The 26,080-nt window shown below is 36.0% G+C and overlaps 5 protein-coding genes across 6 annotated transcripts; 1 reads left to right on the top strand and 4 right to left on the bottom strand.

The window, feature by feature from the left end:
- Nucleotides 1-6,841: 6,841 nt before the first annotated feature.
- Nucleotides 6,842-9,254, top strand: LOC108594689 (venom serine protease). Its single transcript, XM_017979829.1, has 3 exons — nucleotides 6,842-7,060; nucleotides 7,886-8,534; nucleotides 8,593-9,254. Exons 1-3 carry the CDS (start codon nucleotides 6,842-6,844, stop codon nucleotides 9,252-9,254), a joined length of 1,530 nt encoding a protein of 509 aa, XP_017835318.1.
- Nucleotides 9,255-13,589: 4,335 nt separating this feature from the next.
- On the bottom strand, nucleotides 13,590-14,109 carry LOC108595865. Its single transcript, XM_017981156.1, has one exon. The coding sequence runs from the start codon at nucleotides 14,044-14,046 to the stop codon at nucleotides 13,729-13,731; it is 318 nt and encodes a 105-aa protein (XP_017836645.1). The 5' UTR covers nucleotides 14,047-14,109; the 3' UTR covers nucleotides 13,590-13,728.
- A 3,063-nt stretch (nucleotides 14,110-17,172) lies between these two features.
- On the bottom strand, nucleotides 17,173-18,386 carry LOC108595585. The gene has a single exon (XM_017980847.2). It carries the CDS (start codon nucleotides 18,198-18,200, stop codon nucleotides 17,361-17,363), a length of 840 nt encoding a protein of 279 aa, XP_017836336.1. The 5' UTR covers nucleotides 18,201-18,386; the 3' UTR covers nucleotides 17,173-17,360.
- A 1,082-nt stretch (nucleotides 18,387-19,468) lies between these two features.
- Nucleotides 19,469-21,895, bottom strand: LOC108595337 (venom serine protease). 2 transcript variants are annotated; one of them, XM_017980558.1, is made up of 4 exons: nucleotides 21,648-21,895; nucleotides 21,156-21,588; nucleotides 20,931-21,099; nucleotides 19,469-20,156 (listed from the first exon to the last, which is right to left on the bottom strand). In XM_017980558.1, the coding sequence occupies exons 1-4, from the start codon at nucleotides 21,858-21,860 to the stop codon at nucleotides 19,790-19,792; spliced, it is 1,182 nt and encodes a 393-aa protein (XP_017836047.1). In that variant the 5' UTR covers nucleotides 21,861-21,895; the 3' UTR covers nucleotides 19,469-19,789. The 2 variants fall into 2 exon arrangements, with proteins under 2 accessions (XP_017836047.1, XP_017836046.1); XM_017980557.1 differs by having other exon boundaries at nucleotides 19,469-20,159; nucleotides 21,648-21,894.
- A 1,188-nt stretch (nucleotides 21,896-23,083) lies between these two features.
- LOC108595419 (venom serine protease) lies at nucleotides 23,084-25,172 on the bottom strand. Its single transcript, XM_017980647.1, has 5 exons — nucleotides 24,878-25,172; nucleotides 24,493-24,820; nucleotides 23,829-23,927; nucleotides 23,604-23,769; nucleotides 23,084-23,545 (listed from the first exon to the last, which is right to left on the bottom strand). The coding sequence occupies exons 1-5, from the start codon at nucleotides 25,109-25,111 to the stop codon at nucleotides 23,158-23,160; spliced, it is 1,215 nt and encodes a 404-aa protein (XP_017836136.1). The 5' UTR covers nucleotides 25,112-25,172; the 3' UTR covers nucleotides 23,084-23,157.
- Between the last annotated feature and the right edge of the window lie 908 nt (nucleotides 25,173-26,080).

Below are 26,080 nucleotides of genomic sequence, written 5' to 3' on the forward strand. Positions count from 1 at the left end.
GCAGTAACAAGTGCGTGTGAATTTTTGGCAGCAAAGAAAAATCCAACAGCGAGGATCGGCTACAGGATCGAGCGGACTAATCGTTTATTATGATCAACGAGCAGAGCTGAATCAATAAAACACAAATGAAAACAAGACAAGAATTGTGAATGCCAAGCGCCTACTACTTCAGAATTCAGACGTGTCGTCGACTAGGAGAACCTGTTCTCCTCTCCTCGCTTTGCACAGGAGGGTTGGATGTCCTTTTGTGTGTGCGTTGGAGTGTTACCATTGCGGCCGTGAGAAACGGTTCCACTTTGTAAGGGTAACAGGTACATCGGGGTCAGGTATACGTATGCAAAAAGTCAAATTCGTTGTGGGTCGATGGGAATTTGTCTTGGGAAAAGTATTTGGAATGCTGGAACATTGAGCTGAGTATGAGAAACAGACGAGGGGGCGGTGTAGCAAACAAATTACTAATACAATAAAATTATATGAATATGTGTATCTGCTGCTGATGTGATTAATCTTTGATTAAATGATTATTTGACTTACCACAAGTAGATTCATTAAGAGATGTGCTTTGAATTTAAAGAATCCTTCAGCTGCACTCTGAAAATAATTTAATTAAATAATTTAGTTCATATATTTTAGAAAAAAACAAGTGTAATAAAATTATTAAAAGATATAACATATATTGCTGTATATTTAATAATAATACTAATCTAATAAAATCATTAAAATATATAGCAAATGTGTATGGAATATAAAATTAAAGCAATGTTGATATAATTAATTTAAATGAAATAAACATGAGTAGAGCTTGCTTCATATTTATACAAGAATACACAATGCTAAAATTAATATTAAAAATAATAGTTTAATTAATTATTAAGTAAATCAATAAATTCATTAAAAAATATACCATGTGTATGGAATAAAATTTAAATTAAATAAACATGAATAGAATTTGCTTCTTTCATATTTAATAATAATAATGTAATAAAATCATTAAAATGTGTATCAAATGTGTATGGAATATAAAATTAGGGCAATGTTGGTATTTGAAATTGAAATTAAATAAATATGAGTAGAGCTTGTTTGCTGTATATTTATACAAACATTTATTATTTTTAAACATTTAAAATAACAGATACTGTAAAAATTCATTTTCAATATTAGGAAAAATACTTTAAAGTTACAATAAATAAAGAAAGGAAATTAGTAATAGGCAAAATGAGAATTTAATAAATAAAAAATATTTAGATGATTTTTGGTTTAGTATTAAAATAGTTTCAAATTATAATAAAATATTTTATTATATTACACAATGTTGATATTAACAGATACTGTAAAAATTAATTTTGCAATATTTGGAAAAATACTTTAAAGTTAAATAAAAATAGGTAAATACCAATAGGATAAAAATAGCACTCTTATATACAAATTTGAAAAATATAACATATCTAGTTACTTTTTGATTTAGTATTCGAATAGTTTCAAATTATAAAACAATATTTTTATATATTATTTCTAGTCTATTCTATTTCTTTTTTATAGCAAAATAATTTATAAATTTAGTATTCAAGCCTGTCTTATTAAAAGGCTTAAAATGCTTACTAAATCTAATTATTCTACTATGCTAATAACAAATTAGAAAATATTTTAAAAATTTACTCAAACAAATTTGTTTCTAAATGCTCCAATTTATATAAATTTACATTTATATTATGAATAAGCACGCCGAACTCTTTGCTTAGCCCTTATAGGATGCGCAGGTATAAAAAACTTATTTCTACTTCCTTCCGGTTATCGGAACTAACACGCATGTGATGTCTGAAAGGATATTCAACAATGTATAGAAATCTAAATTGCAAAATATGAAACACACAGACAAACAAATCGCGCTGTGAAATGTTTTTGTGGGAACCCAATTTTTTGGTAGAGTTGCCTCGGCTAAGGCTCAGGCTAAGGCAGTTACCAATTTGATGTGGGCCCACCCTCGCGTCGATAGGATCTCTTGGCTGCTGAGAAAATTTTGTTTGCTGTGGCCTTTTGCAAAGAAATATCAAGAAATTTGTGTTTTGTTTGTTTTGTTTGCTGGCACATCGAAACAGGTTAGGGGATCTGTCAGGATTAGGTTGGCTAGCGTGTGATTGGCTGTATAAATAGTTTGCTCAAGTGGGTGGTCGCATTAGAATCTCAGCGCATTTTAAAGTGACTAAATCTGTATTCAATTTATTTTTAATAACGTTTGAAGTTCTAAGCATAAATCAATGCGTTGGAAATTTGTTACGCGCGCACTTCTAAGGATTCTCTCAAGCACAACAGGTAGCTCTGTTATCCTGCATAACATTGCAAATGATCGATCGCTCGTCCTTTTTTTTCTGAAGGCATCCAGCAGCGCTTGAACTATTTGCTGCTAAGATGCGTTAATTGGATTTAAGCAGCGGTGCCTATCAAAGCGTTGGTCAGTGCAAAGGACTCTCTCGATTTGCTTGAAATCACACGCATAATAACAAACGTTGTACACCTGTGAGAAAGCCACAGGACCTGCTCTCTTGACTGACCTTTCCCTTTGCCATTGCCAAGTTGTCCATTTGGCCTTTGGTCCTTTATTAATTTGAAGAGCCCCGCACTTCATGCAACTGTTGCGCTCTATTGCGTTTCCTTTGGCTTCCTTCCTTTCGCTCACAGTGCTGCGCGTCCTGGCTCATGCACTTCCGGTGGCCCACTCTGTTGGTCAAATACGTTCATTTGTTTGATAGTTTTGCTCTGCGGGTGACGAACCTCAACGGAAGTCCTTAATTAATTGTTCGCTTTGTGGTTTAACCCAAGTTTCTATCGATTGCCATATTGAAAGTTTGTATAACTAAATTGTTAAAGCTTAAACATTGAAAAAATGTAACTTAGACTTCATACTTTATTTAATGCGTTAGCAAATAATAAATTACTTATATAAATTGGTGCTTAATAATAGTGAGTTATTGATTATTTAACATGGAACTTTTATAGTTTAAAATTAAATGCAATTATTATTTTGTAGCTTTTAAATAAGAAATTAGATTTAAGTGTTATTTTTGATTTAAATAGAAATTATAAATAAGTTTAATTTAATATAGCTTGCATAAAAGTAAGCTGAGAAGTAATTGTTACGTCGTAGTTTTTATTTTAAACTAGTGTCTGATTTATTCTAAAAAAAACTCATCGTGACTTTATTAACTAAATATTTTAGATTTATGTTTGAAATTTATTACCAATATAATATGTTGGTCATATGTTTGTACTTTAATAATAAGCAAGCTGAGCTCTGTAATATGTAATATGTTTATTACTTATGCTTTTAAAAATGTTTTTACAGTTGCATTTAAATTTTTATGCATGCGACAGCGCATTGAGCTTTTGTCAGCTGTTGGCAGGTGTGCGACTTTGCTAACAATGTAAGTGTATTTGATATGGGAAATTATCGACAATAAACAAATTGTGACAAAGCTGTCGAGTGTAGAGTTTGTGTTAGACAAGATTGAAACCAGCACGGAAAAGCTTTTGAGTCCTTGTTTGTGGTGTGGAGACTTAGGCTTTTTTCCTCCTTGAGTATTTTGGCCTCGTCGGAATCATCGATCAGAGCATTAAAGCCCGCATAGAGAGATCATGCAGTTTTTTGGCCAAATACCAGGCCAACGGCGAGTCACAGAGCAAGGTTAATCAACTTGAACTTCACCTCAATAAATTTTAGACCAATTAACTGCGAATCGAAGACTTTCTAACTAACTGCTACAGATTTTTATATTTTCTTATAATTTTGGCTGTCTGTAAGTGTATGTGAGATTTTGAGATTTTTATGTATTTATTTGCTTTTACTCGTTTTCTTTTTGGAAGGCGTGTCATATGAGCTGTTTGACCTTTTCACAGCGCCAAATTATTTTCCAACAGCCTTTTGGGCTGGCAAGCAAGAGAAGGCTTCAAAAATTTAAAACGTTTAGTTAAAGTGCTGCAAATTTTAAGCCGAGCCTTTTAATTAGGAAAAGGCGCATTTGTGAGAAATAATTTATTGGCAGACATAAATAAATTAATTATAAATTATACATAAATGCATAAATATGCATTAAGTATACGTAATTGTGCAGTTTTGTTATAGAGCAGAAGCAATGGGGTTGGGCTAGAAATGTAAAAATACAATAAATAAATTTTCAAATTTGACTTTGCTGCTTTCAATCTGCTGCTTAACTTTATTTCCTAGTAATAAATGCAGTGCAGAGCTTAGAGTTCTGTTTAAATTAAAATCATGCACGCATGCTTGCATATTTATATGACCGCATTCATGCATTGTTATATATATTTGTTATAAAATATAAACTCATTTAATTGTGATCCCCACATTTGTCATTTGGGTGGCTTAAAAGGCAGCAGAAGCAGAAGCAGCAGCAGCAGCAGCTGTCACGTTATATGTCATCCCATAGTTGCAACTGCTGAAAATTTTCTCATTTGCCTTTCCCACATGACTTTGCTTTCATTTTAATTCGTTTTTATTTCTTTTTAATTTTTATTACATTTTCGTATATTAGCTTTGACTTTGCTTTAGTTGTATCCACTTTGAATTATTTTCTGTTTGTTTTCCGCGCTCGCGCATGCAGCCCCAGCTTACTATAAAAAAATCAGCAAGACTGCAAAAGAATAACGAGCACAAAATACAACAAATACACACACACACACACACACACATATATAAATATATATGCATGTATGTGTACAAACAAAATAGCAAGCAAGCAGGCGCGCTTTATTTTTATTTTTTAGCTAGAGAGTGCATTGTTCCTTTGGCCTGGGTCCGGGCTCTGGCGCGGCTTACGTATGGGTCCTGGATTCGGTAAAATGGCATTTGGCAATTCTCTGGCTAGGAACTCGCGACTCTCGTATGTCTCGTTTTGTTGTAGTTATTGTCCTACGTTGACTGTTTACGCCAAATGCGCGCCGCCGGAGTAGGAAATTAAAAATGGCGAAATAAAGTTAAATTTTTTATGGCTTGCGCAAATAAGTCACACGAACAACCACCCACCCCACCCAACTGGACAGCAGCAGCAGCTCCACAACGCTTGTTAAGCAAGAAAATAATATTAGCATTAAGCGTTTGTCTGCGCGCCTCGTGACAGCCGCGGCGCCATCCGTCGCTTTGACTTTTTATTTATTTTACAAAATGGGCGACAAACTTGCTGTCGTTCAACTCGCCAACACCCACCCACCCCCCTATACTCCGCTAGCCGTTACATTTTTTAGTTTTTATGCCATTTGGCGCACATGTGTGGCGCCGCAGCTTGGAGTAAGGTGCACATCCAATTAAGCAGCGCCCTAAAAAACTCTAAAAAAAAAACAGCAGCATACACTTGGCTAAGTAGCAGCAGTGGGAGTAATGCCAAGTGGGCGCTTTAAAGTAGTGAAAATTAACACAAAGCATCAAGTAAATTGTTTATCACTGATTAAAAGTTAATATAGCAGAGCTTCATAGTTTTATTTCAAGTAAATTGTTATTCAAGAGCGAGACTGAACTAACTTTATAGCAACCAACTAATTGCAGCTGAGCATTTGCATAAGCTAATTGATATTTGCTTGGCTCACTCTCAAAGACTAATTGATATAAAATGCAGCAAGTTCGATGCAGCTATTTATTAATAATAATCCTAAGAATAATTAAGCTGATTTTAATATTCTGCTGTTGCTAACTTGTTAAAGATTTAAATATTTAAATTGCGATTTAAAATTAAATTAAAAATATATGCTCAGTAACAATTTCTTACAAGTAAAGCAACTCATTTGATTTAAATTTTCTGTAGTTAGAGATTGAGCATAGAAATGCAAAAAATTTATTACAAATATAAATACTCAGCTAATTTAATTTTTAGCATGATATTGAATTATTTAAAATTGTTAGTTGCATTATTTTTCTAATTATTAAATTTGTGAATTTTATTTAAATTTTTTATAATGTATTTCAGCACATAGTGGCTTTTTCATTTATTTTAGATTGAGATTTAAGATGAGATTGAGCATAGAAATGGAAAAAAATTTATTACAAATATAAATACTCAGCTAATTTAATTTTTACTTTGATGTTGAATTATTTAAAATTGTTAATTATTTTTCTTATTATTAAATTTAAATTTTTAAAAATGTATTTCAGCATAGAAATGGAAAAAAGTTTATTACAAATACTCAGCTAATTTAATTTTTACTTTCATGTTGAATTATTTAATTAAATTAAAATTGTTAGTTACTGCATTATTTTTCTTATTATTAAATATGCGCATTTTATTTAAATTTTTAAAAATGTATTTCAACACATAGTGTTTTTTTAATTTATTTTATTTAACAGATTTGTAATCTACGGCTTTGAAGTTTCTGCTGCTGCCACAAAAACTTCAGTTACGCTTTGAGTGAAAGTAATGCCAAGGTTCTCAAGGTCGCTATTGTTCTTAGCCCCGATCCAATGTGTGTGTGTGACCCACATAACATGCGATATTCCAAACTGGTTTATCGCCAATACAAAGCCAAAACAAAGGGGGAAGCAACGGTAACAAAACTTGCACTTTCCTACGATTAGCTGTCAACTGTTGCTTTTGACGACTTTCGTTGGCTGCCTTAGATAGCCCAATTAATGCATATTTAAGACGTTAAGGCAACCGGACAGGTTGTGGGTGAGCTGATGGAGCAGCTTGCGTGACAGCCGCAGCTGTCAGCGCCGTCGGCAAAATCTACCAGAGATCTGTCTGCATATTTGGCAACTTGATTGAAGACTTTGAATTTTGAATTCTTAAGTCGCTGCCAACGCTGTGGCACGCTCAGTTTTGTTGCAAACCTCGCTGCGATCATGTGTTGCCGCTTTTGGCTGCTGCTGAGCTCAGTCTCGATTGCTCTGGCGCTCTACGAGCAATGCAATCATCAGCTGGAGCTGCTGGCAGGCCACAAGATCTATATCAATTCACCTTATTATCCTGGACTGTATCCAGCAGGCAGCTCCTGTCGCTATGCCGTGCAGGCGCCCAAGGATCATGTGCTCAACTTTAAGTGTGAGCTACAATTGCAGACGGTAAGTGGCAAAAATCAGAAGCAAACAACTAATTCAAATATATTTTAAATAGAAAAAATATAGTTTAGGAAATGTAGCAAATGTATTTATAAAAATAAAGCAGAATTCTGAAGTTATACAAAAAAAAAAATACGCTTAGTAGTTTTACGCATGAGAAGACTTTAGTAGATTTGGTAGCTGAAGCTTAAGTAATTTATTTAGTTACCAACTTAAAATTTTGAATTTTTTAGGGGTTAAAATATTCAAAATGCAATAATGAGGCTAACAAGCTTAAAACTCTAAACGGTTTGAGCTTAAGAAGTGGATTTGGTTGCTGAAACTTCAGCAATTTATTTATGCAACAACTTAAAATTTTGAATTGAACAATAAAAATCCAATAATATGGCTAACAAGCTTAAAGCTTTAAGAAGGTTTTACAATATTTAGTTTTGAAATTTCTAAATATTTGAATGCTTAAAAAAAATAAAAATAAGAAAAGTGAGTAAAGTTCTTTTAAAGTTCGAAGCATAAAAAGACTCTACACGACTTATTAACTAACCAACTTTAAATATATAATTTTTAAATATTTTAAAGCATAAAAAAAGAAGAATAAGAATAAGAATTTGTGCTTATAACATCCAAAAAATGTATTAATATTATCAACTTTAATATCAAAATATTAAAAAAATATTTTTTAAAATATCTACAAAAGAATTCTTAATAAATAAAGTAAATGTGGTGGCTTAGAAGCTCAAACCCAAAGAAGACCCTAGGAGACTTGCTAGCTTAAGCTTTAGCAATTAATTAATTGAACAATAAAATTGACTTACCTTAAATTTTTCGCAGACTACTAGAGACACGCGCTGCCGTTCCGAGGTGTTTCATTTTAATGCCGATGGCGACGAGTTGCTGACGAGCTCCGAATACTTTTGTGGCAGCGGAAAGTTTGAACGTCAAAGTTTTCTGAATCGTGCCGTCATTTCGTACATTTCACAGCGGAAGGAGGCGGCGGTGACGCCAGCGCTGGTGGCAAAGTTAAGGGATAAGCCCTCAACGCGAATTACAAGCACCACAACCAGTACAACAACCAGCACAACGACAAGCAGGCCAGAGACGGAGCAGGAGCAGGAGCAGGATGATGAGTTTTCCAACGAGGTGCTGAACGTGCTGCAGGATGTGGGCGTGAGCGATGCCTTGGCTTATGTCGCCTCGCTGCTCTCCAACAATGCACGCTCAATTGGCACTAGCCGGAGCACTGCAAAGACTTCCGCCAAACGTGGCCGCATTGTGTCCGCTTATGCGCCCGCTGGGACGCCGGGAAATGGACGCTTCTCTTGCCTGGTGGAGGCCCAACGGCCTAGCTGCAACTGTGGCTGGAGTTTGACGCCACGCATTGCCAGTCCCACCAATGATGAAGCAGCGCTGCATGAGTTTCCGTCCATGGCGGGCGTGCTGACCAAGCGACTGGGCAAAGTTTTCTGCGGCGCAGCAATCAGTAAGTTCCAACTAAAGATGCTCAGCTTGCTGTTATTGTGTTGCTCCATTTACTTTAGTTCATCATCATTATCTGCTGAGCGCTGCTCACTGCTTTCTAAGCTCGGAAACTGCACGCGCCGATCTCTTGCGCATTGTTGTGGGCGAGCACGACTTGTCAGTTGGCTATGAGACGCTCTTTACACGCCGCTACGATCTGGAGTCCTTGATCATACACGAGCAGTTCAGCCACAATAATGGACAACTGCGCAACGATATTGCGCTGCTACGCACACGTCTGCCCATGCTCTGGAATCGCAGCGTTGGACCCGCCTGTCTGCCGCTGCAGCCGGCGCCGAATGGCAAGAAGCTGCCGTTGGTGGGTGAACAGCTGCTCGCTGCTGGCTGGGGCACCACCTCGTATGGCGGCCCGCAAACGCATCGTCTGCTCAAGACCACGCTGGATGTCATCAGCTTGGAGCAGTGCCGCAATTCCATTGTAGGTGGCGCTGTGCCAGCGCACAGCTTCTGCACTTACACGCCAGGACGCGACACCTGCCAGTATGACTCTGGGGGAGCTTTGTATGAGCGTAAGAATGGACGCATGATGGCTGTGGGCATTGTTAGCTATGGTTATGCCTGTGCCACGCAGCAGCCTTCGGTTAATACGCGCGTGGCCAGCTACATTAAGTGGATCAGAGCGAAGACGCCGGAGGTTGCCTATTGCCTGAAGGAAATTTAAAGATTATACTGATCAACAGCAAGCTAAGATTATTGTTAACTAAATTATAACATTTCAAAGCTATTATAAACGTAATAAAAGCTATTTAAGTACCAATTTCATTTAATTTTTACGCGCGCACAGCCGCGTTTTTATTTTTCGTCTATTTGCACTCACTTCACTTCACTCACTATTATGCTCCGTTAGAATTTAGGCTGCAGCTGCTGCTGCTTATAAAAAACTTTGCTCTTCAAAATTTGCATGCGCAAAGCGCTTGAATTAGCTTCTCTTTTATTTTCATTAGCAGTGAACTCTTCACACTCGTTCACATGCAATTCACTCTTTGTTCTTGATGCAACGGCTGCATTGGCGCTCTTTGACTAAAAACAAAAAAGAGCTCGTAGTTTGTTTTGATGCCATCTTTTTCTAGCAGCATGCTTGCATTACTGATCTGCACTCTCTTTTCACTTAAGCTTAAAAATAAATTAAGAGCTGGCGCTGCTACTAATTGCGCTGCAGCGAAAATAATGGAAATTATACTTGCGTTTTACTCAGACCTTATAAAAGTTATTGATATTCTGTAAAAATCAATTAATTGCTCTACATTTAAGCCATTTAGCTATTAAATTTCATATCACTCGAACAAAAATCATGGCAGATAGTACGATTTGTTTACATTTTCCACAGTTTCCAATTGATAAAGAAAATTTGAGTCATGCCATTTTCTATAACAACATTACAACAGCTTACTTGTGTAAAAGTTTCTGTAGTATAACAATTTGCATTTTTCAGCATTTGCTTAAAAAATTTCACGTACAGCTTTTGTAAACAAAATTCTTAATTGCAATTCACATTTGCTAAGTCTTCTGAACAAACAAAAATAATAAAATACAGTAAAATAATAAACGCAAGCATGCCAAAGGTTTATTTATTAGTGTTTATTATAAAATACCAAAGCTTTTCACTCACCTTCTCCTCCTCTAAAGTTTGTTTAAGCTGCGTTGGCACCTGCTTTTGAAGTGGGTGTCAAGATTCTCGCTTTGCGTGAACGCTTCCGTCAATTGGTGCTTCTCTCAATACGGTTATCAATCATGCAAGGAAATCCGAACGCTTCACTGAGATTCAATGCCCTCCAGTGCATGTGTTGCAATTAAGCGCAAATGTCAACTAATTAACCAAGCCCCCCTCAATGAATATGCTCAATAAAAATGTTATTTTTATTTTCATGTCAATTTGTTAGCCTGAAGCTGTCTGATGTTGATATCTTGCTTTCAAATAAATAATTTAACATGAGGCAATACGTTAAAATCAGTTTTTGGGGCTAATACACTTTATTTGCAAACATTTTAAACCAAAGTATGTGAATAAGCAGCAGGAAGTTTGAAAAAATATTAATCCAAGCAAAAATCCAATGCAAATTTAGCCACGCTTTTGTTTTTTAATGTTAATATAATATAAAATTATTTTTTTTATTAATTTTATTATTTTGTATTTGTATAAGTGCATAGCAAGTTCGTTTTGCAAAAAAAGTATTTTGCTCGCTTATTTATATTTGCTCAACTGAGCTTTTTAAAAACCCAACAGCCTGTTGGGCTTTTATGCATGTGTGTGTGTGTGTGTGTGTTTGTCTACTTGCTTTTGCTTCATTTTCTAATCGACGTTGTATGTTTGTTTAATTACTTCATTTCGCATACGCAGTACATGTCTTCAAATTGTTCTCTTTGCGTTGTACGGTAAAATGTAAGCGCTTGAGTGAGTGTTTGCATGTTGACTGCGCTTTACGCTTGTGGGCGTGGCAATGGGCATAGAAAGCGCATTGGTATTGAGTTGTTGGCATAAGCGTGCAATACATAGACGCCAATGAGCAGGTTTTTTTTTAGCTTTTGATGGAGGCGAAGAGAAGAAGCTAAAGAAATCTGCAAACTGCGTTGCTAGTTCAACAAACTAGCGAATACTTTGCCTATAAAATAATTGTATATTTAGTTATATTATTATGGTTATACTTTTAATGCTGTAATGTATATTTTTGTTCAAAATAAGAGCTAAAGCTAAAACAAATCTAGCTACAATACTTATTCATTTTGCTTCAATTTAATATTAACTGCCGTAGTAGCTGCACTTTAAAATTATTATAAAAATATATATACGCTTAGAAAATTTTTTCCAGTGACTTGGCTTGCTGGACATCCAATCATTCCTATTCGTATTTCCTTTGGCTCTGCGCTGAATTTGATTATAAAATGGGCACGTTGATGGCCATTCGCAGCTGCCTGTAATATGCGCCTAAGCACTGCCATTTAGTTTTCGTTTTCGATTTCGAATTTTTTCGTTGTTGTTTTTGTTTCGTTAAAACGCTAAAAAGTGTACAACTCCACGCGCCGGACTTTGACTATTCATTAGCGTCTGTGTGTGTGTGTGTTTGTATGTGTGTGTGCCAAACTCTAACAAGCTCAAAAAGCAATTTGTAGGAGGCAGCCTAAAAATTGGCAAAAATATCGACAGGCCACGGCTCATGGAATTGACGGATGCAGACAATTTGTGCCTGGCATCAAGGTAGTTAAAGTGGGTGGGGTTGGGTGGTTGTTTGACTGGGTGCCACGTTACATAAAACCACGCAACGCACAAAAGCCGCCAAATCGTTGTGCACAAAACTACAAAATGGCTGCCCATATACTAACTGTAAATGAGGGTGCTGGCCAGCAAAGCATTTACAACTGTTGCCAATTTTCGAATTTCGATGCGTATTAGTTTTCTAGCCAACAAATTTGACTTAACAACTCAAAACACTCACTCTATGCTTATGAAAAAATTAATGTTTGCATTTATTTTATTTAAAGGTTCACCTTTTTATATAAACTGTGCGTTATATTTTTTTTATTTGCTTGCGAAACCACCGTTATGTGGTCGAAAGTTAGCTACGCTTTTGTTGTTGTAGTCAAACCAATTAAATTGCTGCATTGTTATCAATAAAACATGCAACATGCTTCATGCAACTTGTAGCAAATAAAAGAAAATTACCATATATTTTGATTAACTGTAAATAGTATGCAAAATAATAGTTGAATTATTATATGAATTTTTTTGATTTAACTAATTTTATGTCACTAATTCATAAGTAACCATTATTATAAGTATATTACCACCAGTTATAATATTTATTTTCTATAAAGTTATTTACAAGATTTTATTATTCACAAATATTTAAAAAGTAATAAAGATACTTTTGTTTGCTTAAAAACATATGCTCGTTAAAGAAAAACATAAATTAATGTTTATTAAATAATCATAACTTTGCTTTGTTGCATATTGAATTTATCTTATATATATTTTTTTAGTTAATTTATGTAATTTTATGTAACTAATTCATGAGTAATCATTTTTATTGGCTACATACATACATATAAATAAATATTATAGAATCTAGAATTAAATTAATGTATTTCAATTGGGCTAACTTTAGGCTTAATAGGATAATTTTTTTTAAAAATTGGTTACAACCCGACTGTGATGTATAATAATTAAAATAATTTATTACAATAGTTATATTTTTTTTTGCTCACAAATTGATTATGGTATAAATTTAACTCATAAATAACAATTACCAATTAAAACTCACGAGGAAAATTAAAAAACGATTAAATAATCAATACTTTGCTTAGTTGGCTTATTGAATTTTTTATTTTTTTTATTAGAATTGCTTGAATTTTAGTCTAAGATTCACATTGTAGCTCACAGTAAGTAAACGGCAGTCTAAAAAACGCGCAATTCGCACATTTTGAACTATGTATGTCCTTGGGAAAAGAATTTACATTGCAAAGTTGCCGTAGACTAGTTTGCGCCTAAATTGTGCCCATTGCTGTCTGGATTTCATCGCATTATATCCATTCGAGATTTTGGAGTAGGAGAGATCCAGACGCCTATTGAATTTACGCAGATCCATCAGTTCCTCTTGCTGTTGGCGCAAAGCGATCTGTTGGTTCCTGCCGAAGTATACATCGGGTGTTAGCCGACGGTTTTCCGGATGGCTGTATTGGATTTCATCGCAAAATTCCGGACGCGAGCCATAGCAACGCCTAAGCCCAAATTTTGCAGCCGCTTGACGTACAAATTTATTCGAAGCACGACGCATTATATTTTTAACTAATTTTGACATAATTATTGACGAACAAAAATAAAAATATAAATAAAAATTTCGAATTTTGTTTACAATTTCGAATTTTGCTTTCAAGCCTTTAGTCAGGCAGCTGAACACAATGAAGTGAAAACAAATTCAACTAAAACTGTATAGCTCTCGAAATTTGACACATAGTCAAATGCTTATGTGTTAGAAAAACAAAAACAAGTTGAAATATGTGTAATGATTTGTTAAAATCTTATATTTTGTATATTGACTTGTGCTGCATTTACATAAAATCTGCATTGGCATCGAAACTTTGTATAATCCAATTTATTTACTATCTGACAATTTACATTATTGCTCCTACTGCAGCTTTATCTATATATCATAAGTGCCATAGATCATGCGTCTGCGAAAATCTGCCCATAGAAATTTGGGAGTTTTCTCTATATTCTGCATCTCGCTCACATTTTCACGCCGCTGATGCTTGCGATAATTCATAACAAAGCAACGTGGCGCACAGTGGTACTCAGGATTGGGCTCCACTCGCTGCTTTTCAATGTACTCCCTGATCTTGACATAGTCGCCGCTCTGCGGTCTGCTACTGCTTTGTTGGCTGGCCTTTCTATTAGCATTCCAAAATATCTGATTATATATTTTGGCTGCATCGAATTTGGTTAAACTATTTGCAAACATTTTTATAACTTTTAATCTGTTGAATACAAATTTTTTTTACAAACTACAGTGTAACAACAGCTTGATAAAAAAGTGAAACATATAATGAATGCTGACTTGCTAGGCAAAGATTAATTTCAAAATAGTTATATAACTACTAGATGTTAGTAAAATATATTATAAACATCAATTTGAAGGGTTTGTTGCTTTGGCTATACCAATTGTACCATAGAATTTAATTCTAGGGTACAATTTAAATAAATAAATAAATATTTTAAGCATCATTTTATTCCATATTCAAAAAATAAGAGGACGCAGCTTATTAAGTTACCCTAGCTTGGATGCAGAGTATTATTTTTTATTATTAATACTTTTAATAAAGTGCACACAGCTTTTGTTATAGAAAAATTTACATTGCTTGATATTGATCTAATAAGCTAATTAGGTTGGAAAAAAAACTTTAAATTAAATTTAAGAAAATACATTTTATAAGACATATTAGTATCAGAATGTTGTCTCTTTATTACATTTACATTAACACTATTCAATTGACTTCTTAATATGGCGTATACTTAATTTTTTAAATGCAGTGCTTAACTTTCATTCTGTTGATGAATTTAGCCTCAGCCTTATTACTAAGCTATTTTTTATTTAAAATACATATTTGCTAATATATTAAAATCTTTTCTATGGAAATTTAGTTAGGCAAACTGATATGAAATTTTTGAATGTTGGGCTGATTAAATTCATATTTTTAATGCCATGGTGTTTGGCTTAGTTTAAGCTCTTTGGCAGCATCCGTAGCCTTTGGCATGCGCTTTATAATCTTTGAAGTGCTCTTAACCCGTTTTGTGCTACTTAACACGCAAGTTTTCTCTTGAGAAACTAGCGACATTCTCTATCACTTTGTTACCTACGCTTTTTGCAAATAAAAAAAATGTTAAAAATGACAAGAGAAAGGCAACGGAATACAAATAAGAGTGCACTCAAGTAATACGCTTCATAATTTTTATTGTCATGTCCTTTAGCTGGTTTGGGGTAGTCGCCCGAGTTCTTTGGCCCACTCAACAACAAAAGCGGCAACAGCTCTTGGCTGGCTGCAAAAAAAAAAAAAAAATGAAATATACAACAAAATGGAAAAGGCATAAAATGAAGTGCAGGCAATATAAGAGATTGCAACAAAGCAGAGCAGCAGCATAAATTTTATAATATAACAAAACAGAGCAAAAAAAAACAACAACAACTTCATTGGCAAAAAGGATTATGGCACTGGGGTCGAGTGTGCTGGACCACTTCTTATGCAAAGGAGTGTGCATAGATTCAATTGTTGCACCAGCAGCCCACCGCGTCTCTTGCCCACTCTCTTAGCCAAAGCTTCGCAATTAACTTGCGCCAGCAAAATCTCTGATTACATTTTATTTTATTTCACATTTTTTTCTTGTTAAGTTGTTGCCATTTCAAGTGCTCGGGCGCGAGTTAATTTTGTTTTGCTTTATGTACATTGTTTGTTAAAAAAAATCTGCAATTCATGTTGCAAGCACTGATTTTGCACTTGTTGGCGTAATTAGGATTCACAATAGTCTCTTTGTTGGCGCCATAATCGAATGCAACATCTCTTGATAATTTTTTGTTGTGTGCTCCTGTCTAAGCGATTAAATATTGAGGGCTAATCGGCCAGCAGTTCGCGTGAGCAGAGAGTGTATTGCCCGGACTTCATATGTCTGCCACTATTACCCCTATGACTCACGACATCACTTATCAAAGACAATCCATGCGAGGCAGTCTTGGGTACGCATGACAAACCAGTGTTATGACACAGGTATAATTCTCCTCGCAGCGTGGGTCGTGACTTGAGTTCTTCTTCAACTTCTATTATTAATTAGACGGAAACTAAGAAGACCATTGTTCTATTCTATTGACATTCCATGGCAAAACCAGACTATAGACAGTCCTATCGCACTCGTCGCAGAAATGAGTAGTCGAACTAGAGAGAGATTGTATGCTAGGAGTGAGGCGGAGAGAGATGGTGGGTGAGGGCGTCGTAGGTGGGGAGCGGAGAGGTGGGTGGAGCTGAGAGTTGGGAGCGAGCCAGTCGTACAAAATGCGTGGCTGACTACAGCACATATTATTATTTTTTGTATTTCTTTACTGCTTTTCGCTTAGTTTCGCGGGCTAGAAGCCACAGCAGCAAGTTCGCCACGTGCACTTCGATGAAGTAGGATGTGATTATCTTTTTATAATAATTGTGCGCTATATTGAGCTAAATATTGAGTAGAGTATTTTGATCTATAGAGAGAACATTTATCATGCACTATAGTCTAGGCAAAACGGAAACTTGAGCGAAAGAGACCTTATACGTTTGCACACCTACACTACCACACACCACCAATGAACTCAATGACATCAGTTCTATGATTAATTTGAGTGAGCTATAAATAAGTGTGCGGTCATGCTGTAGGTGGGAAGAGGATCAGAAAGCGCCGTGTTGTTAGCAAGTAAGTGAGTCACACCCACACTCGCTATCACTCCCCACTGGCCATCATTTACTCATATATAAATATTAAGTTTTATAGTTGATTGCTAAACATAATACAGTTTATAAACAATTTTTTCTAGATTTTTAACAAAAATATATTTGGAATTACGCGAAAAAGACTTATGCCCCGCGCGTATAGTCTCACATATGTGTATATTACACAGCATCTGTTTCGTCAAAAATACTGTAATGCTTATACTGTATGATTTTTTGAAAATTATTATTTTGTATGAGAAGAAGGAAAAATTAGTCACTTATATTTCCCATTAACACTTATTTTCATTCAAAATCGCTTATATTTTATTTTAGGATACTAAAAGAAGAAAAGTGTATAACCCATCATCAATATTTTCATTCCTCAATAAACTATTTAAACTGCAGCATGATAGAATCTAGCTGATATAGACGTTTCTATCGCTTTTCCAATTAGCTCTTTTCTTTTATACTTCATGTATTGAATTCAATTTACAAATGAACGCTTCTTTTATATTATAAATGTGTATATATATTTTATATATTTTTATATTTATTATATATATTATAGATGTATATATATATATATTTTTATATTATAGTTGTGCATATATTTTTTATATTTTCTTATAAATATATTAAAAATTCTTATACTGTTTATTTTGTGATTACTCTGCTATTTCAATTCAATTGAAATTTAGTTGACTAAGTTTCGAAAACTTTGCGCTCTGCCTAAAATGTTGATGTTGAAATACTTTGCAAAAGTAGATATTATATCAAATGACAAATCAATTGTACAACCGAGTTAACTAAACTTTCTATTCCTTTAAATATTCACTGGCCCATAGATCATACGATGACGAAACTCGGCCCAGCGATTTCTATGCGTTCGATATGTTGAATATGGCGCAATTACTTTGCGCGATATCGAACTCTCTGGTAGCACCTGCTGCTGCATAGTAACACGTCTAAGCAGCTCATCGTCGAGCTCCATTTGGTCCGCCTGATCGTCTTCGTTCTTGTTGTCCTTGAAGCCAAAGACAATGTCGCGCAGTGGACGCAAATCGCGCGTGACTTTCTTCTTCTCTTTGCTCTCAGCATTGTCGCTCTGCTCGAAACTAAGCGAACTTAACTTGGAGGCGATTTTCTTTGGATCTGCAGTCTTTGGTTGCTTTGCTGGCTTTGCTTGTTCTGTTGGTTTCTGTTGTTGTCGCTGCTCGTCCAACTTCTTCCGACTAAGCTGAGCAGTGGCAGCTTGGGCTGATTGCTGCTTGGCGGGCTGCGCGACTCGCTCGTCGCTCTTTTGCTGTGTCATACTTTCGGCTGCGTCGCGCAGCATATTGAGTCGATGGCTGGCTGCGCTCTTGGCGGCGAGTATATTGTTGCGTCGTTGGGTGGCAGCCCGCTTGGCCACTGTGGACTGTTGACCCAGCTGCGACTGATTGACGTAGCGTCTGGCGTTGGTCCAGGGTCGCAATTGAGATTGACGCATCACTTGAATAGCGGCAAAGCCTTCCTCGCGCTTGGGCCATGAGCGATGCGTGTATCTGCCGGAGAAGAGTGCATCGTAGCCCTTTTCGACTATGTTGCGACCACTAAACTGACGCTGATAGGAGCGCAGGGATTGCGTTAGCTTCTGCACAGCGGAATAATTCTTCGGCGGCATTCTTAGGCTACTGTAAAAAACTGACGACTGCTAATTTTGTTAAATGGGCGAAAATAATTTTGTTGCTCAATTCATTTATCCAATTTGGTAAGCTATCTTTTGACTATCTTTTCGCTCTACTTTTGCTCTGGGATTTCAAATATATTTTTTAATGAGAAAATTTTGCCATATATAAATCTGTACTCAGACTAAAATAAATGTGTGTCTGTCGGCTTATTAATTCCTAATATTAACATTGACAGCAACCAAAATGATTGCTGAGTTAACCGAATAATTTGACGTATAAATAAGTATAAATTGCATATGCAATAAAATAATAATAATATTAAGCAACTGGCTAAATGAAAATTGTATGATATACATTTTTGCAAAAAGCAGACAAAGTGCTCCCAACTCAGCCTTGTGGCCTTGGAGGCCTTTGCAAAATTTAACGCAATTTTGTGATAACAAAAAGCCAAACAACAACAACATCAGGCATAGCCAAGAAATTGAGTTAGCACAAACAATTACAACAACAATTATTTATTCTGTGTGCATGTCTTTATGTGCATAAGTGTGTGTGTGTGTGACTGCGTGCGAATTGCATCTTACAGACAAGCTGAACTTGATGAACTTGGAGCAAAGACTGTCAAATGCTCTTCCATTCACATTTTGAAGTATTTATCAATGTTTATGTTTAATACATATTTAGATTTTATTAATTAGATTTAATAGTAATTTAAAATTTAGACTTTGAAGTATTTATCAAATGTCTTATGAGTTGATAATAGAGTTTATAGTCATATAGTAATACTTTTTTTTAAAAAAGAATTTAATTAACTTACTAAAATATTTGTTAGATATTTAAGACAAGCAAAATAAATTATAGTACAAATAAACATATGATTTTATAGTTTTTAATTTAATTTAAAAATTGTTTATATATATATATATGGTTTATATTTGTGAAACTTTTCTTTATTGTAAATTTATAATTTGGGAATTTTCACAAGCTCAATTTCCCAATTATTGCACAAAAAGCTTTATAATACAATTAGTTTTATAAATTTGTACTTGTATATAAAAATACTAAATTTATATTAATTAATTTGTAATAGTAAAATGTTTATAGTCAAGATTCAATAAATGTATAACTAAAACTAAAATGTTTTAGTACAAAAAGGCGAATGAAATAATAATTTTCAATTTGTTGTATCAAATAAATAAATGAATATAACAATATTTTTGCTTTATAGTGCAATTAGTAATTTAATAGTTTATTTTCTCAATAGAAATTTGTTATACAATAAGAAATATTTATTTTGCAAACTATAGCTAAAAGCAGTGCATAAAATTGTTGATAAACTTTGAGTAGTCGATGCTTGTTGTGGTTCTGTGTGTGTGTGTGTTTGTGTGTCTGTGTGTGTGTGTGCGTTGTCTTAAATGTAGGCAAAACATGTCACAGCTTTTTAATTTAAATGCAAATTAAGGCTTTTGTCAACACTCAAAGACATATCAGAGCTGCAGGGCTGAAGGCTCGAGCAAAAGCAAAAACAACAAACTGCTGCTTGGCCAAACTTCCAAGTGAATCTACAACAACAAAATCAATCTCAACGCACACAGACGGCGCCGTTCACATAATTCCACAACCAGTTGAGATACGCGGAGATGCGTGTATTGATGCCTACGCCATAGCGTTGACCACAAGCTCGTCCATAGCTAATTACGCCCAGCAGATAGAGACGTCCTTGCTGGCGGTGAATGAGCGGACCGCCCGAGTCGAACTGGCAGGAGTCGCGTCCTGCGCCCAAATGATCAAATGTGCATATTTGACTAGCGGCTATGCTCACATTGTAGTTTGCACTGCATTGAGCATTGGCAATGGTCATCAATGAGGCTTTTTGCAGCGTATTCGATTTGGCAGCTCCAAAGCCCAAGGTACCCCAGCCGGCAATGTCAACAGCCTCAAAGGTTTCGCTACTAAGAGACGGGAAGAGAGAGTTTGATATAAGCTTTGGTAGAAATTAAAGATACTGGAGTTCAAATGTGACAGGTAGACGGACGGATAAAATATAAATAAACTCTCAGTAAAGTTAGGCGCAGACAACTTTTTGATGCACTTTTTTATTAAATGAACTTGGGTGCAGTATTATGTGCAAATATTGTTTCTAAGATAGACAGACGGACACATAGACATGTCAATCGAATACATTTATTATATTAATTAAGAATATATTCTTATTATTCAGTATACATTCTTCAGAAACAAAAATTTCTTAACTTTTGTAGGTTTAAGCTGTTTCCTTTCGATTTGTAGAGCTGGGTAGAAGAATAAAAATGTTCAACAGCTTCAAAAATATGTTCATACCAAATTTGGATGCGCTAGCTCTAAAAGTCTATGAGTTCTTGTTGCTCATACAGACAGACAAACGAATGGAGAGGCGGACAAGGCTTAATTGATTCAGTTTGTCTGATCTAGAGTATATATACTTTGTTATATACATTTTCACAACTTTGTGATACCCTTTTATATTTTGTATAATATTCATTTGAAATCTACTTCAAACTAATCCAAAATTAGCATCGAGTTGGTTTAGGCCGATACAGATTGGAAGGGTTGTATTTTCTGAATGGTAGCAACTCTTTGTGGCTTAATTTAATATACCAAGCTATTAAATATTACTAACTGAGATTTCTGGCTAAAATTTGTAAAGATTTCTGTGACATATAAATTGTTAAACTTTCACTCACAGCGTGTTGCGTCCAAAGGGCAAACAAATGGGGGCCACTCCTCGAGACCATTCAATGGACCTAACTGTGCGTAGAAGCGCAATATCATTAGCATGGCTATTGCTGTTGTAATCCGGATGATTAATAATGCTCTGTATGGAATGCTGCGTTTCAAAAGCTGATTCACTTGCTAAGAATCGAAGAGACTTAAGTTGAATAGTTGAGTGAAGCGAGTGCGCTACTCACCTGAGCTGAGCTCATGATCGCCCACAAGTGCAATCCAGCGACTTGCCACAGGCTGACGCACAGTGCAATGTGCAGCAGTGACAATATAACGATCACTGATAATGCTGCCACCACATATAATGGGCAGATTGGAGCTGAGATCACGCAGACCCACCATGGAGGGAAACTCATGTTTGGCTGCTTCGACGCCGTTGGCAATGCGCGGCGGCGAGGACCAGCCGCAGTTGCATGCCACAGGGCGTGCCACAGCTTGGCAGTTGAGTCGGGCACGCTGCTGGGTGGCTGCGCTATTGCTTTGATACATTAGCGCCATGGTCTGGAAGTTCGAGCTGGCCGAGATGCGGCCGTAGCGACAGAAGCGTTCGCCGTCTCTGAATTGCAAATCACCATCGCGCGAGATGTGCAAATATTTAGCCTGACAAGTGTCTGGATACTGTCAGGATTTTTATTATTATTATTGAATTCATTAATTTTTGCATCACTTTGACTTACAACTTCGAAGAGACAAGTTAGTTGTATAATATGATTGGCTGGCGCTCGCAGCTGATAACGACAGTTGCTGCCAGCTGGCAAAGCTCTGGGAAAGTTCTGGCTAGTTACGTTAAGCGGCTGATTGGACCGTAGACTATATTGCCAACTGCACTGCTGAGCTATTGACTGACTGAACAGCAGCAGCAGCAACAATACTTTACTAAATAGCAACATGACTGCAGCTGTAGCTGCAACTTGTGGCTTATATATTGGTTACAAAAGCCGTTAAAAAGCAGATAAATTCATATTATGTCAATTTGGCAAGATTAACGTAAAACAGTCTTGCATATACTATGCAAGTTTATCAAGAAGCAGTAAATTATTTTTTTTTAATAAATACAAATATTTAAAAAATGCGACATTGACTTTACCGCCTTATGCAATAAGATTTTAAATCATGTAAACTGTTGATTATGAAATAACAAAAAATTTTCAATAATATATACGTGATGTTGTATTTTCATTTATTTAAGTCTACCCATTTAATAATAATAATAATAATAAATAATAATAATTTAATAATAATGCTATATTAATAACAATAAATTTATAATAATTCTACACTGCGTGTCTAGTCGCCAACAGTCCAAACACAACTGACCTGCATTGGGTTCGCTTGCTGACCTCCCTCCCAACCTCCCGCACACACATTTGTCAAAAAGTGCAAAAGGTGAGAGCGCAAGCTGCTCAGAGAGCTTCAACGATAGCCAATGCCAATATTGTAATCAAAGTGCGTCTCGCTTGTTATCAGCTCTCTGCTGTTCGCGTCTTTCGTTCGAATGCGCTCGCTCGATCGCTCTGCGCTGCTGCGACGAGAGCGTTGCTGCTGCGACTGAACAAGAGCGTCGCTGCTGAGAGAGCGCATCAGTGTACGGGACTTTGTTTTGACTGCAGGCAGAGACTGAGCATGGAGCGCAGACTGTACTTAGACTTAGCTAAGCTTTGTTTTCAATTGAATTGTATTATTTATTTAATGTTTATATTATTGCCAACAATTTGGATGAGAGTAGAGGGGAAATTAAAATATTCCATAATAAGCTCCATCTACGCAGAATATTGGAATGTTTACATACAATGTCCGTCTGTCTGAATTAAACCCAATAACAATATACATACAGACTTAAGACTATTAGTCTTTAGACTAGACTAGACTATTAGTCTTTAGTCGCTCAGCTATTGTTGTTCTAAAATTCAGACAGACAAAGTCAAATTGACTCAGTCTCAATAATAAAAAATATATTTGGAAATGCATCTACAAGTTTGTGATACGCTTTTTTAAAAAATGTATCAAATTGTATACAAAATATTTATCAAATCTGATCTATTAAAATTAAAAGCTTGAATATTTCCAAAGTTATTCATTCACCCAATTGTTTAAAAATGTATAAAAATATGCTCTTTGTTTTATTATGAATCTAACATTTGAGATTATTTACATACATCAGGCGACATGGTAAGCGTTCCGAGTTGATTACATGGCAACTACGCAATTGGCGTTGCCAATCTTTTGACGTATCCAGGCTACGTATGTCGTAACTCGCGTATTGACACCCATGGCATATGGCGAGGCAGCACAAGTCTTGCCAAAGCTGATGATGCCCAGCAGAAATTGTCGCGATTTGCGAGCTATAGCCGGACCGCCTGAATCGTATTGACAGGAATCGCGACTGTTGCCCGAATAATCGTAGGTGCACATTTGACCCGAATTAATTGTAGCCGATCCTTGGTATTCAGTTTGACAATCGTTATTGTTGACAACCATTAGATTGACTTTCTGCAGCGTAGTCGAGGGTCTGCCGCCCGTGGAAGTTGTGCCAAAGCCAATTACATCGACAGTGTCATAGGCAAAGCTATTCGAACTGCATTAAACAAAAGCAATTAGATCCGAAGCTGTTGCTGCCTTTGGGGTTAACTTACGTGCCAGGTGGCGGCAGGCAAATGGGACCAACGCCACGTGTCCATTTAATAGTGCGAGCTGTAATCAGCAGCGCTATATCATTCACTACATTTGGCTCATTCTGATAACTCTCGTGACGTATGATCTGCTGTATGGCATACGTAGCATAGTACATGGAGCTGGTGGCTGTTTAAAATCGAAACTAAATTTAATATACACTTCGACGTAGACAGCTGTGGACTTACGATCTTGCAAATTGTTGGTGCCCGCAATAGCGACAATGTTTGTGGGACTGTTCACTTGATACGTACAATGGGCAGCGGTTAAAACATGACGATGAGAAACTGAGAAAATTTAAAAAGAATATATTAAACAACTTTTTGATACGCTTTGAGTAGAGCATAAATACGTAGCAATAGTAATTACAAAAATCAGCTTCAAGAGTCTTCGAGTCGTTATTAAAATGACTAAAAACAAGCTTAAATGTATACACTCGTTGGAAAAGATTGGAAAATTACTAGAAAAATCTCTACCACTTATAGTAGCTGAGTTAAAGTTGCTCATACAGACGGATGGATGGGCCTTAACGATTAAATATATACACGAGGCGCTAAAGATTGGAAAAAAACTAGAAAAGATCTCTAGCTCTTATAGTATCTATGATATTGTTGCTCATACAGACGGTTGAGCAGACCTTAACGACTCAGTTTATCTTGCTTAAGATTAAGAAATTATACTTTGTGGTCACTGCCACGCCTCTTTTTCACCTTTTCACAAATACTACATTTTTTCTAGGGCATTTAAAACGCTTTCGAGCGTCTCACTTGAATTTCACTTCAATTTCATTCCGGCGACTGAATTCTATTTCACTGTTGATTTCTATGGCACCCTCTATTGCTTAAAACTCACCGATTACACCACCGCAGAAGGATCTCAAATTGCTGTTGGTGGTGTCCTTGAGCGCCACCATGCTCGGATATTCATTGTTGGCAGCTGCAGCGCCATTGACAATACGCGTGCTCACACCCCAGCCGCAGTTGCAATTTTGGGGCACAACGGTTAAGACGCAGCGGAATCTGCCGTTGTTTCTGTTATTGGAGATATAGGCCATGGTGAGCTCGGTGAAGAGCGATTCTCTAGTGAAAGTGCCGGTGCCGCAGAAATTCTCTGCATTGCGCATTAGCAAATCGCCCTCGGCGTCTATCCAAAAGTTATCCGTGCTGCATTGATTGCCATTCTAAATGCCAAGAGATGAGCTGGAGCTGTAGCTGCTTTAGCTGTTTGCACTGCTTACCTTATAAATGCTGATGGAACATTCAGCTTTGATGTAGTGATCGAGTGGAGCGGTGAAGCGGTAGCGACATGAAGTGCCCGCTGGATAGTTCTGTGGATAGAAGGGCGACTCAACGTAGGTGGTGCCTCCGTTCAGTGTATAGGCATTATCGCAGCCCTGGAAGTAAATTGTCTGGCTGTGCACAGTGGTGAGCAGCAGGCAGCAGCTAAGCAAGATTAGACTGCGAGCAAGCATGTTGACAAGAACGTTGACGGCTATTAACTGATTGGGCTGTTAACTGCCACCCACAACTAATAGCAGTAGCTCAAGCAAAGTAGCAGTAGCAACGCTTTGCTTTAGTATTATTGGTGCTATTAAATGCTGACAACAGTTGATAAAACAAAACGGCGTATACAGCATATATTAAGCATACGCCACGTTAGCCACACGATTTGTCGTGAGCTGCACTTGTGCAAATAAACTACAGTTAGTTGGGCATGTGGAAAATTCTATTATCAAGCCCGCACGCCCTTCAGTTGCATTTGCTATTGAACTTGGCCTCATATATAGTGAAGTCTATGAAAATATGACAACTATTTAGTCTAGTCAAGTGATAAGCAACGAATTGAGGTGACGGCCCTGGCAAATTTATTTACTGTTTATCCAATAGCAATTATTGTTTGCTTAAGCCAGACTGTCTTTTGTAGGTCATGTAGGCCTTTCACTACAATCTCTTTGCCATAAACAATTTGAATAATGTGCTCTAATTAAATGATAAACAATAGTGTAGACGTCAACGTACTGAGTTTATGTTTAAACAGATTAAAATGATGAACAATGCGTGCTTAATTAACTTTATGATGAAAACAGGCGTGAAGCAACAACATTGTAAAATTTAAATGCTTCCAAGTAATAATATTAATTATATTATTTTGTTTTCCGCTTCAAAGAAAGTATATTAACGCTTTTATTTTAATTGTTCAAATATTTTGAACAACAAACATAACTTTAAGCCAGTAGCAAAAAACTTCAGCAAGAACATGCTAAAAATACAAAAAATGGGCCAAAGTTGGGAAAGGGTTGATAACCAGCAGACGAAAAACAGTTATAAAAAACAACTACACTAAATAAAAAGTATCACGTGTACATGGTGTATATGACTTTTATAAATATTGCGGCTTAATGTAATTTAAAAACATTTATAAAACAAATATGTAACTTTTC

Source organism: Drosophila busckii, chromosome 2R, assembly GCF_011750605.1.
Source record: "Drosophila busckii strain San Diego stock center, stock number 13000-0081.31 chromosome 2R, ASM1175060v1, whole genome shotgun sequence".
Classification (NCBI taxonomy): domain Eukaryota; kingdom Metazoa; phylum Arthropoda; class Insecta; order Diptera; family Drosophilidae; genus Drosophila; species Drosophila busckii.